The 17,919-nt window shown below is 39.1% G+C and overlaps 1 protein-coding gene across 1 annotated transcript in view; it reads left to right on the top strand.

The window, feature by feature from the left end:
* The window catches only part of VWF (von Willebrand factor), a 134,842-nt gene that overhangs the window by 98,609 nt on the left and 18,314 nt on the right, over positions 1–17,919 (top strand). Inside the window, exons 38-44 of the mRNA XM_030480334.1 lie at positions 5,562–5,767; positions 9,635–9,737; positions 9,847–9,921; positions 10,430–10,534; positions 11,011–11,216; positions 12,583–12,732; positions 16,568–16,678. Of these exons, the coding sequence (XP_030336194.1) occupies positions 5,562–5,767; positions 9,635–9,737; positions 9,847–9,921; positions 10,430–10,534; positions 11,011–11,216; positions 12,583–12,732; positions 16,568–16,678 (956 nt within the window). The remainder of the gene's footprint in view (positions 1–5,561; positions 5,768–9,634; positions 9,738–9,846; positions 9,922–10,429; positions 10,535–11,010; positions 11,217–12,582; positions 12,733–16,567; positions 16,679–17,919) is intronic.

The following is a 17,919-nucleotide window of genomic DNA, read 5'->3' as shown; positions in this document are numbered from 1 at the left end:
AATCCAGTTCTCCTTCTGGCTTTGACTTGCGTTTTGGAGGTGAAGAGTTTGTGCTGTGAGAAACCAGTATAGCAGGATGCGAGTCTTGCAAATTGCCCCGAACCCAATAGAAGCAGGACAAGCATGCTAGTGCTAAATTCAGACGATTGTCACTTTGTATACCTACCTCCCTAAATTCTTACAGACATAAGAAGTTCTGCCCTACCTTCCTTTCTTTTTCTTTTTCTTTTTTTTTTCCTCCTTTTTTTCTCCTCTTTTTTTCCTCCTGACAGTCCTAATATGAGTCATACCTAAAGATGTGCCAAAAAAGCAACATATAGTTAAGTAAAAATAAGTAACTCTTGAGGTGGCTTGTTCTACAATTTCTCCTGTTAGCCTGTCTGCAGTGATGGATACAGACATTCAGATATTCACTCACTGTTTCTGGTTTAGTCAAGTATCTAAGGTGTGTGTGTATGTATGTAGGTATTTTCTTTCCCAGGTAGTGTCTCATATAGTGTCTTGGTATCACAGGTTTTTTTTCGTCTCTTGTGTCTCCAGTTTAATCAGTTCTTGTTACTTTGCTTTCTTTTCCCTCTTGCTGCCCAGAGAGTGGAGAACCAGCCTCCTAAAGGCATGATAGTGTAAAAACTCAGTACATCTTTTGGGTTTGTTCATGTTTTAAACTCAGACAGAGGGGGTAATGGGATAGAAAGTCGAGAATGTCAATGTGAAGTTGGCCTGAGCCTCCAGTTAGTCTCTTACATATCTGGTTAGACAGATTATTGAAGAACATGTTACTTTTACAGACTTAATCTTTTAAGAAACAACACAGTCTGTTTGGAGTATAGTCCTAGAAAACAGAGGGAGAATTTAAATTACTAGAAAACAGAGGGAGAATATTGCCAGCCATTTTCCAAATTTAGTGCTTCAGTCAGACTTTGCAAATTGCAATGTCCAAGGCTGAATGTCACCTTAGTAACTCTCTGCAGTTTTCAAACTCCCATCCTGTTACACAGCATGTACAAGGATAGACAAAGAGTTGCTCATTTTAACATTAGTTGCGTAAAACAGTCGTTAGCGGCCTAACAATAGCATCATCTTCTTTCTTCAAGCAGGTGCATGCATGCAACTACCAAAATAAAATTACCAATTACAGGACATTATACAGGTTACATTAATGACTAAACAGACAATGTAGCTTAATCACTCTACCGCTACATATTTAATAGCAGTGTCACCATTCTGGAATACCCTGCATCACCCTCCCCACTCCAGTGAATCCCTGTCATTTTTGTGGAGTTTGATTTGGGGTTTTGCCATGCCATACTGGGACATTTTAAATAGTATAGGTCCTTCCTGACTGCTCTGCCTGGATGGGTGAATATCCGCTGTAATATCTGATGACAGGGTCTGCCCTCCATCCTGTGCTCATTCAGTTCCACTGCCTGAGTTTTCCTTCTGCTTTTTGGGAGGGTGGATGTGTTGAATGGTATCTGGTAGACTCCAGCTTTGTGTCAATGGATGGAAACTTTACTTCAAGGTGGGAATGCATCGTGAGTAAGATTATTTATTTCAATTGCCCTCTTCTCCCCCCTGACCCCACACTTAGTAAACCTAAGCTGTAGCAGCCTGTAGCTTCTACTGATAGCCATGTAACCCTGAGGCATAGAATACACACCTCTTGAGCAGGCTCACCCTCACAGTGAATGCCTGCTGAATAGGATTTCCACTTCAATGACAGTATCGGCTTTGTCTTAATGTGAAGATCATAGGGATTTCTAACACATCACTGTGTTACTAATATCAACACTTTTTCTCATTCAGCTTTGTGTGAAGAGGAAGCTTTATTCACCTGGAAATAGGATTGTTTATATAGTGACTCATGAATGGACTGAGATATATTCATTCTGCAGTTATGAAAGAAATGGCAGCTCACATAGAGGTGACCAAGTCAGCTTTTAACTGTGTAGCTCAAGTAAGAGTAGCAGTCAGCAAATTTTGCTCAAAAGATAAATGACAGCAGCAACAGTGGCAGTTGTTAATCTTCATATGCTGATGTTTCCATGAGTGCCTCTCAGCAGCTCTTTAAGCTCATTTAAGTGCAATGTGGACATGCCCTCTAGGTACTTGCCAATACTAGCTTGCAGATGAATTAAATTTAGATGGGTAGTTGTTGCTTTTATGGTATATGAAACAAACTGCTAGTTGGTACTGCTCAGTAAAGCTGTGGTTCTTTGAGGAGAATGCTGGTGGCATTCATCAGCTGTAGGGATTCCTGAAAAAAAAATATTTTGCTTGAAAAAAACGTTTTTCATGAGCCATTCTGGTTGTTGGTGGGCTTTGTGTTTTGTCTTTCATTGGGTTTTTTTCAGGCCCAGGTTAGAAAGTAAATGCATAAGAGGCTGTGCCTGCTTAGCTAAGGGGCAGTGACATCTGGCAGAGAAGCAAGAACGAGGGTCAGGAGGAGAAGAGAGCAGCAATGGGATACAAGAAACCTTTAAACAAATTCTGCTAATGAAGGATTTGTGTAGTGGAGCTACACTGAGATTATCTGCTGCTGTTCATTTGCTGTGTAAGCAAGACGTGCTGGTGAGGACCGTAACAGCTCAAGGATTTAAACCATGACTTGGAAATCAACAGTATGGGGTGGCTTTACAACTGTCTTCAGCTGATCTGGGGCAGTTTTTCTATTCCTCTTCCACCTCCAGCCATGCATTCCCACTCCTTTTGCTGTGCTGGCACTAGTCCTCACATGCTGCTTGGTGAGCTGTGAAAACTAGCTATAAAGGGAAAAAAGTGATAGCAGGAAAGAGCAGCTGAGGTGAGGAGAATAAGGAAGAAAGGGGACTGCCCCGTTTGATGGCAGCACTGCTAAAAGTTGGTTTAATGTGGCCTTGCCAACATTCCCAAGAACATTGGGAAAACCTTTCTAAACATATTCATTTGAGTAAAGAAGACTATTAAGGGAGGTTTAAGAAACCCATGCCTGAGCAATGTGGGAAGGCTGACTGGCAAGTGATGAGCTATTGGTCCTGGTGCATTATTCACTCCAGCTTCATGGGCACTGGGATTTAGCTGTCCTTTTGGCTGCGCATGACAGTACAGTGAGGCAAAAGCCAGCAGTATGTAACCTCAGAAGATAGCTAGCTAGCTGCTAAATTTATGCTAAACTATACTGCTGAGAAGAAAGGAGTGGCATTGCAGCCTGAAAGGGCATTTGCCTTTCTCCATGTATCAGAGGCTTGAAAAACACTCCTTCCCTAAATATCCATTCAGTACTTTAACTAAGGATGCTCTCTGTCTTGTCTTACCTGTTTGAGCCTTGTTTTACCTTTTTGATAGTACTCGCATTCTTTTCCTTTTCATTCAGAAAAGGAAACAATAGACATTTGAGGTGAGCACTGAAATAGCCAGCCAGGAGGGTGGTTTGCTGAAATACTTGTTTCTGAGGCAGACTGTTGGGAGTCCTTCATGCCTCCTCACATTCCATACCTCTGGCAGAAGTTTTCAGGCAAAAAGCAGTGTTACCTCTAAGTAACTAGGTAACTAACTGTAAGTAAGTTGTGTAGTACCTGGCCAAATCTCTGAAGCATAAAGCAGTAATGTATTTGAGGTGGCTTTCTATAGTCACCTGGTTGTCATTGTGCCAGCAGGAAGAAGGGATGGTTAGGATGATTTTCTGGGCATTGATGGAGTTTATCCCATCGCTTGACACTGCTTATACAGATCTCATTCCTATGCTCCCAAGGACAGAGGTGACTTCAAAACAAGGGCATTCACATGAGCCCGTTTATATTTCTTTTGCACAACATAACCACCTCATTTCTTCCTTCCTTGGAAAAAATGTTGCCATTTTACAAAGGCACGCAGACTTTTTGGCAATATATCTGGAGTCTGTGGATTGCTCTTTATTGAATTTTGGTTCCTCGTTGCATTTTTCACACACCTAGTTCCTTAATGTCAGCCTAAGGGGAGGAAGGAGAAGAGGATATGTTACATGAAGTACACTAGAGGTTTTAGTATTGGTAGTCATTCTGCTTGAAAGCTGCCTAGGTTCTATGCTGATAGGCATCAGCATTAAACTCTAAAATAAATTAATCTAATTTTGTGTAGAGAAGACTTATTAGATTTGCTTTAGGCTACTGGTAGGTAAGCAAGGTGAAAACCAGTGTGCTGAGTATATTTACTAACACTGTAATAAAAAAGTAAATGACACACTACCTTAAGTGCTGTGGATGTATTTTCACACATTCATTAGAGCTGATGAGAGACCATCACAGGCAATAAGCACTAGTGCAAACTCTAGGCACCTTGTTTGCAGAACTGTTTCTGGAAATGATTTTTTTTTTCTAGAAAACATACTATAGTCTAGGTAGCTGCTAGTACAGGTTTATAAACAGGTGATTTATCCTATTTTACTTGGATAGATCTTCTTGTGTTTTCAGAATCCAGCCAAAGCATTTCATGGTGGGACTAGACTCCCCATCAAGTTTCTGTGAATTTCAAGTTCCTTTGCATCTGCTGAACTATAATGGGTATCCACACATACAACCATAGACTCCAACACACCCAAAATAATTGGATTTAGCGTGGCTTGAAACAGAAAAGGGTTAATGTTAAAGACATTTAAGTTTCCTTTGGTTGCCAAGAAGGGTGTGTGTAGACAGTTTGTCTGATGAATCTTGTTTGGTTGGGAGCTCAGGTCTTCATTCATTAATTTTCTTTCAGTGTTTTTTGTCAAGGGACTGAAAAAAAGTTTTATAAACCTCACAACAGTCACAATCTGGGAAATAAAGAAACACTTTTCCTAATTGAAGCTGTAGAGAAAAATAAAGTAGACCTAAGGGAGTATGCTGTGTGGAAGCTGTGTCTATAAGTTTCTTGAATGGCTGTAGCCTTAGTTTTGTGTTTGCTTGTAGTGACAATACGCTCAGTGTTGTGAACCCTTCAGTAAAATGTTGTGTGTTGGCTTAGGGGAGAATGCAACTTTCCTTGATTCAGTTTAATTCCATTAACTAGGCAATTCAGTTAATAAGAAGCAGAAATCCATCAGGTTCAGTTTTGAAGTATCAAAGTGCTCTGTTCTGTTAGCTTTCTTCAGTTGCTTGGGAACACTGCCTCCTACCAAGTTGTCAAAACCCCACTTTGTTCAACCCTTTAATCTGTCCTGGCTATCTTGTATTGATAACACTGTTATCAATACTTTAATACATGTAAAGGTGGTTCTGAATTCTTATGTCTCTTGCCCAGTGTTGGAAAAAGTTAGGCAAGATGTTCAGCTCATGTAAGCTGAATTCATCATTTTTAGGGTAGGTCATACATTGCTGATTCATGTGGTCTGAAAATGTGGCTTGATTTCTGCACAGACTGTAATGTAAGCAAATGCCTTCAATCACTTACCACTGTGGATTTTTTTAGTTTTAAGAACATATTTTCAGTTAGTGGCTGCAAAGGACAAAATATATTTGTCTGATGATGGCTTTTAAAAACCTGAACAGAATTCTAAAGAAAGCATGAGTGGAAGCATTTATCTGCATTTCAGATCTTTTTATCTAAAGAGTTTTTTCTGTCTTCCTCAGCAATGAAATGTCCCACATATTTGACATATGATCACTGCCACAGCGCCTGCATAAAGCACTGTGAGAATAGTACCAATCTCAGTGTCTGCAAGGATTATCCCACAGAAGGCTGCTTCTGTCCAGACGGACAGGTGATTTTTAATGACAGCTGTGTTAATGAAGAGGTCTGCACACAATGTGTCGGTGAAGATGGCACACACCATCAGGTAACTATATACTTAGCAGCTTACCTTTGTGAGTGGTTGGGGTTTGTACTTTTGCAAGTGAATCTGTCTTACAACTCAACTATTTTCCCCTTTGGATACTTCATTTTCTAGCTAGTTCCTCACAACTGGCTGGCTGTCAGCCCCATGTAGCTCCCCTACTGTGAAATTGGCTGGGATGGATATAAAATTCACAGCTGGGAGTGCACAGACCCGGAAATGCATGACAAATTTGTGTGGAGGGAGGTCTAAAGGGAAGAGAGGAGGGATGGCATAAGTCAACATTTACCAAGATAAACACCTCTATTCAGCAGGCTTTTACCAGCAATGACAATTTAATCATAAATCTGGAACCCTTACTTAAAATGTATTGTACTGTCTTTGCAAAGCTTGCTGAAATATTTGCAGTGGTTGGTGGGGAGCGGTGAGACCAAGATGACCTCATGTCAAGTCATATTAGTCTACATACTTTTTTTTTTTTTTAATGAGAATTATCCCTTTTATGAAATTAATTATTTTAGCTTTAATGAAAATCCACTTTCCTCAGCTAAGGCAGACCTCTCGATGGCAGAATGGGATTGGGAAGAGCTATGGGTGCTGGGTGCCAGACTGCAGTGAAAGAGGCAGTTGATTTCCCTTTCAGCATTGCACAGCGGGTGATCAAGCTCCTCCCTGTGACCCCTGTTCCAAGTAATAGGGGTTGTTCCTCTTCACCCCCAGCTACTCAACTCTGGGAGTTTTCACATAAGTCAGCCAGTCCTCCTAAATTTGCAGGTTTTGTTATGGGATTTTAAGAAGGGACTTTAATTTCAGTATTTTATGGGCTTCAGATTCTTAACAAGATTTTTGGATGGTCTTATCATACTCTCCAAACCTTCTGTCGAAGACATAATTGTTTTTGCAACACAGATCTTCTGTAAATAACAGAAGTCTCTGTGTGTGGATAAAGTAAAAAGATGGATTTAAGAAAGTAAGTGAATGTATGAACTCTGAATAGCTTCATTTTACACAGACAAATTTAGACTCACTTTTCATTCAGCAAGAAATGTTATAAACATTTACAGTTAAACTGAAAGGAAACAAAGACTATTTGTGGCTGAAACATCTCTTTTAAGTACTGTTTGCATTTAGTAACATAATGACTAAAGCATCAAGCCTAACAGAGCAAAGACCTTTCTTTAGGCAGTAGGGTACCAGCGAGCGATGCACTTGACTTAGTGAAGCAAGCATATTAGATAACCTTTGAAAGTCCTTTCTAACCCAACCCATTCTATGATGCTATGAAGTGTTGCAGGCACCACTGTGCCAATGGAAGAGTCTCACTGATGGCAGGGCTGCACTGGGGGTCCCATGTGTGTTGGTGCAGCCTGCCCTCGCACAGGACAACCCCATGGGGATAGGGGGTCTTACTTTGCTACAGCTTGTTCCTTAGTGCCACCTGCAGGTACCGTCAAAAGCACTGAAAAAGCATCCACCAAATACAATTTTGAGGTTTCATGTTGCTGTACCAAAGTACAGGAGCCTAACAGCATTCCGCCCCCTCCTGGGATATAGGTACTGTATTGATTCTGGCAGTGAGAGGAAAGACACAGGGAAAGTGAGTTCTTTCATTCCACAACTGCATTATCACAAGGATGTTTTTCAAAACAAAAGGTTAGAGTTTTCTGAAGGATTGAGCACATGTAGCTTGTGTTAGTTTTTATTTGAAGGTTGCAGTATCTCCATACCTATGGTCATGATTTTTAATTTGTGTTCTGGTTTGGATCTTTGCTTAAACACTGTATCATTGGATTTATGTAGTGATTATAAAGTTGGTAAAATGGAAGGATTTAAAAAAAAAACCCTTAGTAATTTTTGTAATAAAAGGAATAGGAAAAAAAAATCTTATTTTTTCTCTTGAAGGAAAATATAGCTTGCAATGTATGTAATCACTGCTCTACACACAGATCAGTTTGTGTGCAACTCTCAGTGACCCTGACAATTCTAGTAATTGTATTATGATTCTGTATGAAATCATTACTGCAAATGCAGATTAAAATCTAGGATCTGTGTGCCTTAAATCCGTGAATCCTGAGGTAATGCAGTGCATTTTCCATTTGAATAATTGTTTCAAGCCGTCATGAAGAGAAGCTCAGCGCACATCTTGGGAATAACATCTGCAGTGATATCTACTTGTTTCTGCAAAGGTTCTGAAATTCATGAGTTGTCACATACTCCTTAATGGGGTTTTAACTCTGAAAACCTTTCGTCTGTACCCCAGTGGCAAAGCTTAGATGCAGCTGCTGTGTGGATGGGGAGGTGGAGGGCAGGGCAGGATTGGCTCACGCAGCCGTTTTGCATCTCCACCATCGCAGGATTAGCTCTGTAGGCAATAGAAAGGCAGTACAACTGGTGGTGGGTTATGATTTCCTTAACCCCCTTCTTTCCCTATGGTGTTCATTCTTCTGTTCCTTTCTACCCTAGATCATGCTTGGGCTTACGGAATTCTCAGTACCAATGCTCATATAGACCTCTACTAACACCATGCTCCCATCATGTCTTCTGGTGTTAGAAAGAGGCTCCTCTTATGCTGAAGAAACCCTGTGTGAAAATCAAGGCTGATGAAAATGTTAGAGTGAATGTTGTGATTCTCTGTGTCTTGAAATGTCCACATCCTTCACACCACCACCTGCAAATGTAGGCATTCTCTATCAGCTGCCTTCTTAGGACTTTTTAACCCTGAGGCCACTGAATGCTCTGGCAAAGGGCCCGAGTTGTTTTTCCAAGCCCTGAGCTAATGTTCTTTACTAGCAATACATCAATGCAAGCCTCCTTTGACTAAAACAGATTTCCTATGGATTAACCAACCCTATGTGATTTCTTTCCTAAGCTTTGTTAAACCTTTGGTTGGCTTGTTCTGGCATGCCTGGTGTCTTATCCTTGCCATGCTGTTAACCTTTGAAAGTAAACTGTCTTTTCAGAGCCCTGTGACAGCAGTGTGCTTAGTTATTTCCTTCCTTTCTTCTTTTTAGTGAAGGTCTCGGCAGACTGTTATTTTTAAACTACACTCCAAAGTTTTCTGGATGACACCTTCTTACCATTGTCTTTGTGTTAACCTGTTCTACATGCTCTCATCCAGAACCTGGATTGATTGTGCAAATTAATGTTGTTGTCCCATAGTGTGCCTTTTTACTCTTACCGTCCTGTTCACATGGGTGTTAAATGTGGATAGCTCTTTATAGGTAACTACATTTCTAACATCAATGATTTCTCTCTCTGTCATGAGAAAGAGCAGTGGTTAAGTAATGATACACCTTACTGGCAGTTTTTGAATGTGCTTATTACCTCCAGGTAACCATCACAGTGATGGTTTCAGATTTGGGGTTGCTTTAGTGCTTTTCCAATCCTCAGGCCACTGGCAAATCAAGTGATGATACCCCACATATTCTTAGTTTAAAATATGCACTGTTTATTTCTCTGTTTAAGTAGTGCTAATTTGGGAAAGCAGCCACTTTTGTGTATTTCCCCAAATATTGTTATTTCCCGTATTACCACTGAACATCCAATTATGGCATGTAGTTGTGCAAGTCTGCTGTTACTCGCAATAGCCTGCAATTGCATTTATAGCATCTGAGTATTTTTCATGCTTAAAACAACAGTAATTCCTCATCCCATTCATGCATTCTTTACATCGTTTGCTAAACTGATACACTACAGTCATTTCAGAATTATGTGTTTCCTTAGTTTCTTACTGTTAACAGAGCAACCAACCAACCAGTCTTCTGGTTTTCCAAGTAAATGTTACTCACTCTCACCCACTCCCATCACTAACATACCAGTGAATGGAATATTTGATTTCTTTCTAACAATCTGTTCGGGGGTTTTTTGCAGCTCATGGAAACATGGATTCCTGCTAATGAGCCCTGCAACATCTGCACATGTCTCGATAACAAGAAAGTAAACTGCACGGTACTACCTTGCCCTACTGCGAAATGTAAATGCATTTAGCCCTAAGTATGATTGGACTTGAATTGATGTTTCTGTTACCTAGTTTTCTAGTTCTTACCCAAACTTGTTTTATGGATGTTTTCTTCTTACTCCAGCTGTTCAGTGTGGTCCCTGTGAAGTCCCTCGTCTGCGCAGGGACTCCAGCCAGTGCTGCCCCGAGTACGAATGTGGTAGGTTCTCATAAACTGTTGGAATCTTCTTGGTCCATATTTTTACCAAATGCTTCAGAGGTATACAATCCCTTTTCTTGTTTAATGCAATGCTTCATTTTTGAAACTGCTGAGTGACTGTACAATCATCTGCATGGAAAAATAAACAACTCCTGGGGATGTGGGTCTCTATCTCTTGTGAATTTGTTCCTCTTTCTGTAAGAGATGAGGAAGGGACTGGAGCAATTTGTTTTTCTCTAAATGATGTTAGCATGGTCTTTTTTCAAGTATCTATTTTTGAATGCTCTATATTTGCACATTAAATATAACATTAGAACCTTAATCCTCATAACCCAAGCTTGAACTGTTCCCTAAGCTATTTTGAAAACAAACTCTGATCTGCTGAACTCTTACTTCATATTTTAGGATAGCAATTGAGTGTAGGGAAAAAAAGTTTAATGGGGATGTCTTTTCTTGAGGGCTAAGTGGTGAGGCATGGTCTTAAACACTCTCTTAATTTTCTTCTTAGTCTGTGATCTCGTTTCCTGTGATTTGCCTTCTGCCCCTGTCTGTGAGTTTGGCCTGCAGCTTGCTCTAACCAACCCTGGAGAATGCAGACCAAATTATACATGTGGTAAGACATTATTTTTTGTTTAGCAGGGAGTGACACTGGAACATTGCATTTGAGCAACACTAGCAATTTCCCTTAGACATTATTTTTTTCCTCTGAAAGTTTTAATTTTGGAGCCAATGGACAGCAGTGATTTCACAGACTTGGAAGAAGGGTATTGTTGACACTTTGAGTAAGCTTTTGAATTAAGGAAAAGAGAAACACTTTCCTCTTGTGTGCTCTGACCCTTATGCTTATTTTATAAATCTTTTTGATTGTATATGACTCAAGAAGTTTTTGGCATGGTAGGAACTTTTCCTGAACCTGCAGCACATTCTTTGACCTGGGTCTTTTGTATTTGCATTACTACTTAGCCTTTAAGCAGATTTATAACAGCTTGCAGTAGCAGTTAGTGTCTTGCTGCCAGAGAACTGTCTTGTTCACTCGCAGCACTTTGAAATGCCGTGTGCTTGACATGGTACCTATGTGTTTTCTCCTAGCATGTAACCGAGAAGCATGCAGCTTAGTTCAAAGACCTTCCTGCCCACCACATCGAGAGCTGACTATTATGAAGACTGAGTGCTGTGATAAATACGAGTGTACCTGCAGCTGTACGAACTCAACAGTGAGCTGCCCTCTGGGATATCTGTCCACATCTCTCACCAATGACTGTGGCTGCATATCTACCACCTGTGTTCCAGGCATGGTAAGGGGAATGAGTTGTCGTTTCCACAGGTGAGAGTATCTTTCATACATGGAGTGACAGCACCAAAATACCCAAGAAAGGTATTAACAACCCCCAGTGAAACTACTGAATAATGATGCCAGGGCATGTTTAATTTACCTGTCTGAGAGAAATAGACTATTGCATCACACTGGTGCTTGTTTTATTAGAGTCATTTATGCTGACATAACCAACCCATTCATTTGTTGTGACTTTTAGGTAATCAGTTTTTATATATTTATGCATATATGTATATATATAAACACACATATATACCAAAACCATCTGAAACTTCAAGGTCATTGAAGCATTAGGAATTTCAGAGATAACTTTTCGGTTTTTAATTTCTTTCTGGATAACAGAGGTTCATGCTTTTTGATCACTACAGTTGCTACATATTCTTTCAGTCCTATACTAACTTCACTGAAAGTTTGTGTGTTTGTGTGTTTGGGTCACCTTAGACCCAAACTTCTTGTGCTCATTGATTACCTTTTCCTCTGCTTGAGGAAGCATTGTATCTTATATGAACTATATTGCCACTTTAAAATTTTTGCCAGATTAATATCTGACTGTGTTAAAGCTTCACCAGGATATATTTTTCCTTATTTTGACAACCTTTTATTAAGTTGTTACATTAACTTTTAAGATAAGGTCACTTAGAGGAGAGGTTGCAGGGCAATATAGTCTTTTCATTGAATCAACCTTCCCTAACAGCTTAGCATAGGGTTACGCTGTCTTGCAGCTCAGGAGACCGAGCCTTTATTTTCTGTTGCTAAGTAGTTCATGACATTGTGTAAGTAATTTTGTGTCTCTGTGACTTACTTGCTGTATCTAGAAAAATAAATGTTCATCTCTTTAATAACATGCTATAAAAATTACCTATAGTGCAATATATGACATGGCACTACTTTTGTGGTAGCTGTGTTGGTCTAAGGATACAAGAGAATGAATGCTTGTAGCTCAAGGTAGGATCTTTTCAGATCAGCTGATTTAGGTGGCATAAGTTTTAAGTGCATGGCTCCTTCTGCAAGCCTCACTGTTTATTATTTCTAAATATTAGGTCATATTATACTTCCAGGGAAACTGAGTCAGACCATGACTCAGAAACTGACTGCAGATAAAATTCTCCAATTTATTCTTTATAAAACAGCAGTTTTGGTTGCACTTATTTTCCTTTCCTCAGCAGAGCAGCCACAATTCTAAGACCTGTAGCATTTCTACTGGGTTCAAAATATTCCATAAATTTATGGAGGGTTTCACATCTTAAAAAGCAGCCTTTTGGAGCCAGCCAGTGTGCCCTTACAAACAGCAGCGTGCTTTGTCATGTGTTAATTGTTTCATTCAATAGGTGTGCGTGCACAACAACATAGTCTACCCCATTGGGACAACCTGGGAAGATGGCTGCAGAGAATGCTCTTGCACTAGGATGAGGGATGATGTTACAGGACTTCAGATGATGGAGTGTCATGACAAGACATGTAACACGTTCTGCTCTCGGGTGAGTAACATTTCAACCAGTGCATTAGCCAACAGAGCCCTGGTGGGGATCTGAAATGATTACTTTTAAACCTGTGTGTTTAGAGAAACCAGAGAAAAATAGAAAATAAGTGTTGTAGCAACGAATTACCTTGGGAACAGAGTCTAAGAGGGCCTAAGTATTACTGGTTTCATTTTAGGGTTATTGTTTTAGGATCATATCTTTCTGTCAAGGAAACTGGGGACAAGTTTAGTTTATATTTCAATAAAAGGAGAACTGCATCCTGAAGTGTCTATCATTTACACCATTTGCACAATAAGCACTCATGATGTCTGAAGTTCAATTTCAAACAACTCTTCTAAATGAAGCTCACTTTCTGAAGTGAACATTTCAGATCTGTGTGTTGCTCAGCTCTGCCCATTATAGCAGTAATAAGACCACATGCTGTGGCCTTTATTATGCTCAGACATCTGCTACATGCTATAAAATTATGTGGTCTACTTTTGGAAGCCCACAAAGGAAGTATGAGCTGCTTTGTTATATTAGCATAGCTGGTCAAGCAGGAGGAGACAGATACTTGGTAAAAAAGTTAGTAGAAGAATTCTAGAAGGGCCAAAGGAATTGGTTAAAAGTCAGTAGCGCTTCCCAGTGTCATAGATTAGAAGGCTTTGACTATAACATGATTTGTGCAAACAAAAGTTCAAAATGGTTTTTATACTTCCTTTAAACTATCAAATTTACATCCCTAATATTCCTTACCTTAACATAATGTGGCAATTAAGGAAGTAAAAAATCACTGTAAAATTAAATGTTATGCTCTAGCATTGCATTTTGCTCTGGTATCTAGCACCTTGTACCTGTAATCCTTGAGCATTACCATATCCTTGCTTCATGAGGTTAGCATGCATGGGTCACTCAGTGAAAATATAGTTTGGGTCTCCAGAACAAGCAGATGGCAGAAGAGAGGTTAAAAAAAGTCAACACGATACCTCTTTTTTCTTGTTGCCTTTCATAAGATCAACTAAGTTGGAAAAGACCTTTAAGATCATCAAGTCCAACTGTTGCTTTTGGAAGAAAGCTTTTCATTAGCAAACCTTGTATATACAACTATGAGAAGTTAGTGTTCTATTAGCTTTTGGAAAGACATTATTGATAATGTGCCTGGAAGTCAAAGACTTGACCTTGGGCATAGAGCATGTATGTGCAGCAACATTAACTCAGTCACAGCTGAGTTAACTTTGTTGAAGAAACCCTGCATTGTCTGGCTTATTTTAAATTGTCATTTGAATGTAGACTAATATGTATTTTAAAACAGCTAGCCATGTATTGAAATTTGACTGTGGATATTTCAGTTAACCAAACCAACATCTGAAAAGCAATTCTGTTTTCTGAACTCTATTAAGCTAATTGTGCCTAGGTTTTTAAAGAATTTATACAACTATATTTCAACATCATTTAACTTGTAGCCTCTGTATCAGAACAAGGCTAGACAGCATATATACATATATATATACTATATATATATGTATGTACACTTGAGAAGGTGTGAGCAAAATATAATCTTTTTTTTTTAAATAATATTTTCTTCTGTTGTGTCTTAAACACTGCACCATTCCCTAGAAACAGAGAAAAAAACCAATTCATTACCCTCCCTCCTCCCCGCCCCCGACACAAGAAACTAGTGCTCTTTCTGCAAGTGTAGAATTTGGTGAGAAAGCTTGAGGATGCCCAATGCAGTGAAAACCATGATGTGAGAGCTTTCAGTTGTTGGAGGAGAATCCCTTTGATTTCCATTTTTAAAAGATATTTGTTTCTAGCATGGCAATTGTTATGAAATATTAGATCTAAAGAATCTGACTGTGTTTTGGCTCATAGCCATGACTTTATCAATAATTCCTTATTCTAAAAAAGTATTATTAATGCAGAACTACAGTTCCTTGACAAATCAGCCTTAAGCATTGCAGCATCAAAAAGCTTTTTTAAAACAAACAGCACTCTTATCTTGACCATAACAAAACCAAACTCAAATTATATCTGTAGGTTTAGAATGTAAAGAAATACCATAAAATAAAGTGGATGTTTCATTTAAAGGAGCAAATCCCTGAGGATTTGAACATTTCTCTTAGAAGGCTAACAAAAAATACAGATTTTTCGCTTGCAAACCATATGTAGGTTTGCTTCATTACATGTCCTAGTCTCACTTTTTTTGTCCTCTTCTATCTTTCTGTTACCAAAGTTTTGAGAAATCAGGCAGATTGTTGCTGCAATCATTGCATGTACCACAAGGAGGAGTAGTGTCTCCCTCGTGGAGTTTCTTCAGATATTATTTCTCTGAGAGTACATCAGACTACATCCCTTCAGAGAATCATGGTGGTAAAATGGCTGACAGCCTTCTAAACACCTTAAAATCACTAGTATACTAGTGAAGGGAGCACTTGCTTTACTTAATTTCTGTCAATGTTCTTGGAGTTAGGTGCTTTGTAAGTGATATAAAAGTGTGGTATAAAGTACTGGATAACTTAAAGTATTAGATGATTATGAGAAGAATGAAGCATAATTTTCTGGGAAAAGTGTTTAAGACAATGCCATTTGTCTGAGTGTATGTAAATTAATTAGGTTAGATTTTCAAGTGTCTTGATTAATTACATTAAAATAAAGAACATTTGGACCCTATGTGCAAAAGCATCGTGAATGATGGTTGTAATAGATGCTGACTACAAAAGCTATGATTTTAATCTCCAATATTGCAAATGGATATTTTCTTTTGAAATAGCACATAAAACATGGTAGTAAATGGCTTAATGGTGTATGTTAAGGAGGTCAAAGAAACTAATGTAAAAGGAAGACTGTTGTTCGAATATTAGATGTGCAGAATCTCATTCAAAAACTGAGAGAGTCTTGCTGGGAGGTAATTTCAAACATCCTACTTGTATTTTAAAGCATAATTTATTATGGAAATTAGGAAATGATACCTTAATGTTCTAGAGACTTTCAAACAGAGAATTAAGTCCTCACGTGGGGTACTTCTTCCCTTTCCACTTCTGCCTTTTTATGTCATTGTTCTTTTCTGTCTTGTGGCGAAAGAGCGTAGATTTAGATTAGATATTAGGAAGAAATTCTTCGCTATGAGGGTGGTGAGACTCTGGCGCAGGTTGCCCAGAGAAGCTGTGGCTGCCCCACCCCTGGAAGTGTTCAAGGCCGGATTGGACGGGGCTTGGAACAACCTGGCCAAGTGGAAGGTATCCCTGCCCATGGCAGGGGGTTGGAACTAGATGAGCTTTAAGGTCCCTCCCAACCCAACCCATTCTGTGATTCTAAGAAATCTTTGTGCTGTTACATATTTGAGCAGATCCTAGCAAAAGAAAAATGTTTTGTGTGATTTCAGAATTGGTTTTTTTTTTTTTTTTTTTAAATGCTAGGCACCATAAACATTTTCTATACTCCAAGAAGGGGTGCTCCATACCACACTAATGATGCTGATATCCTTGCAAGGTTCATTAGTCGATTGGCATGATCTGAGCAAGGATAGTACCTAGAATTAGTCCATGTAGTTGAAGTGAATACGTGTTATTTAGGAGGAACTAATAAGATGAGAAATTCTGCTCTTAATGTTGTATGAATTTATTTTTTTTTTTTTTTTAATGACAGATAATGTCATTTAAAAGGATGCTGAGGTGGGTGGACCACTTGTTTGTTTTGTAATAGCAGTGTGGGGCCTTACAGTTCTATTTTCAAATTTCCCTTTCTGTAAAAAGTTACTAATGTTAAACATTTATCCCAGTGTTTAATTTTGGGATTAATCTTCTCATTTGTCTCCTATTCCTGGATTAGTCGGTCCTTTTATTTTCTCCTACAGGGTTACAAGTACATCGTCCAAGAAGGGGAGTGTTGTGGGAGATGCCAGAAGACTGCCTGTGAGGAGCAGCTATTCTGGTCTCGGGGTGATGCAGATCCTCGTTTGCATGAGGTGAGGTGGCAGTGGCATGGATGCTTCCTCTTCTAGCAGAGGTGCCTGGGAATTATTTTGTGTTCCACAGGAGAAGGTTGAAGAAGAGAAGAGCTATTTTTCCTATACATCAAGCAGCACTGAAAACCAATGTTTTGTAGGATATGTAACTTGTTTGGTTCTAACAAGCAAACCATTCCCATCCTTTTTGGGCTGTAAAGACGCAATATTTTTGTGTAAAATTTGTAATTTCACAAATGGTAGCTCAAAAGAATGTTAGTAGGATGTGATGCTTCTCTTGCTGATTATCCCAATTACAGAGTATTTTTCTATGGATAGCAGGCAGATGGAGTAGTGGATTGCTTGAATTTCAGAGTCCTATGTAAATGGGATATCCTATTTGGTACACACTGAAATGTCAGAAAGTAAATGAGAGTAGAAACATGAATTATTCTCTGATTGCTAAAGATGATTGCTGCATATCAGATCAGACCACAATGGTCCAGGCCACACTTGTGTTCTGCTCAAAATAGCTGTTTATTTTCAGCAGTATGCCTCTTCCCTTAGGATTCAGAGACCCAATGGGAAGTGAGTGCATGCATCAGACATTTAAAATGTGTAGCAAATACCCTGTCGCCCTGGAAAGCTACCTGGATTTTTTTTTATGTTCTTGTCTACATTTTTAATTCCTTCAGGTTATTCAGTTTGTTCTATCCCTAACCCAACCACCCTTGGCAAGCCTCTGCCTGCCCCAGTAGCATTGAATTGCTTAATCCTATGCAGAGCTTTGGATTCAAGAAAAGCAGGAGCAGATAGTTAAATATATTTAGAATAACAGACCTTCTCTACAGCTTTTCTTCCCTAAGTGTTGTTCTTTATAAAGCATCTGCATTTTCATCTACACCTCATGTTCACATATTAATATTTTTTAATTGCTTCTTTTACAAAGGCAGTCTGCTGCACTCTTTTAAAAAATATTAATGGATCATTTTGCAGCCTGCCTCTTCCCTGACTTTACCAAGGGCATTTCTTAATGTGGATCAGCATTCTTCTCAGCTTTGTAGAACAAGTCTTTAGAAGGCCCATTTGAATGTCCCAATGTATCTTACTGATTTCTGTTGTTCTGATGGAGTAATAAATACTTATACTCTGCTATCTCTCTCTTGCTGTGTCCTCTTTCAACCTTTTTGTCATTAACAATGAAGTAAGTATGTAACATGAGAAGTATGAACACATGAAAATATTCCCTAACTTTCTGAGCA

This window comes from Strigops habroptila, chromosome 3, assembly GCF_004027225.2.
Source record: "Strigops habroptila isolate Jane chromosome 3, bStrHab1.2.pri, whole genome shotgun sequence".
Taxonomy (NCBI): domain Eukaryota; kingdom Metazoa; phylum Chordata; class Aves; order Psittaciformes; family Psittacidae; genus Strigops; species Strigops habroptila.
The sequence above is the reverse complement of the archived record's forward strand: the minus strand, read 5'-3'. Positions and strand labels throughout refer to the sequence as shown.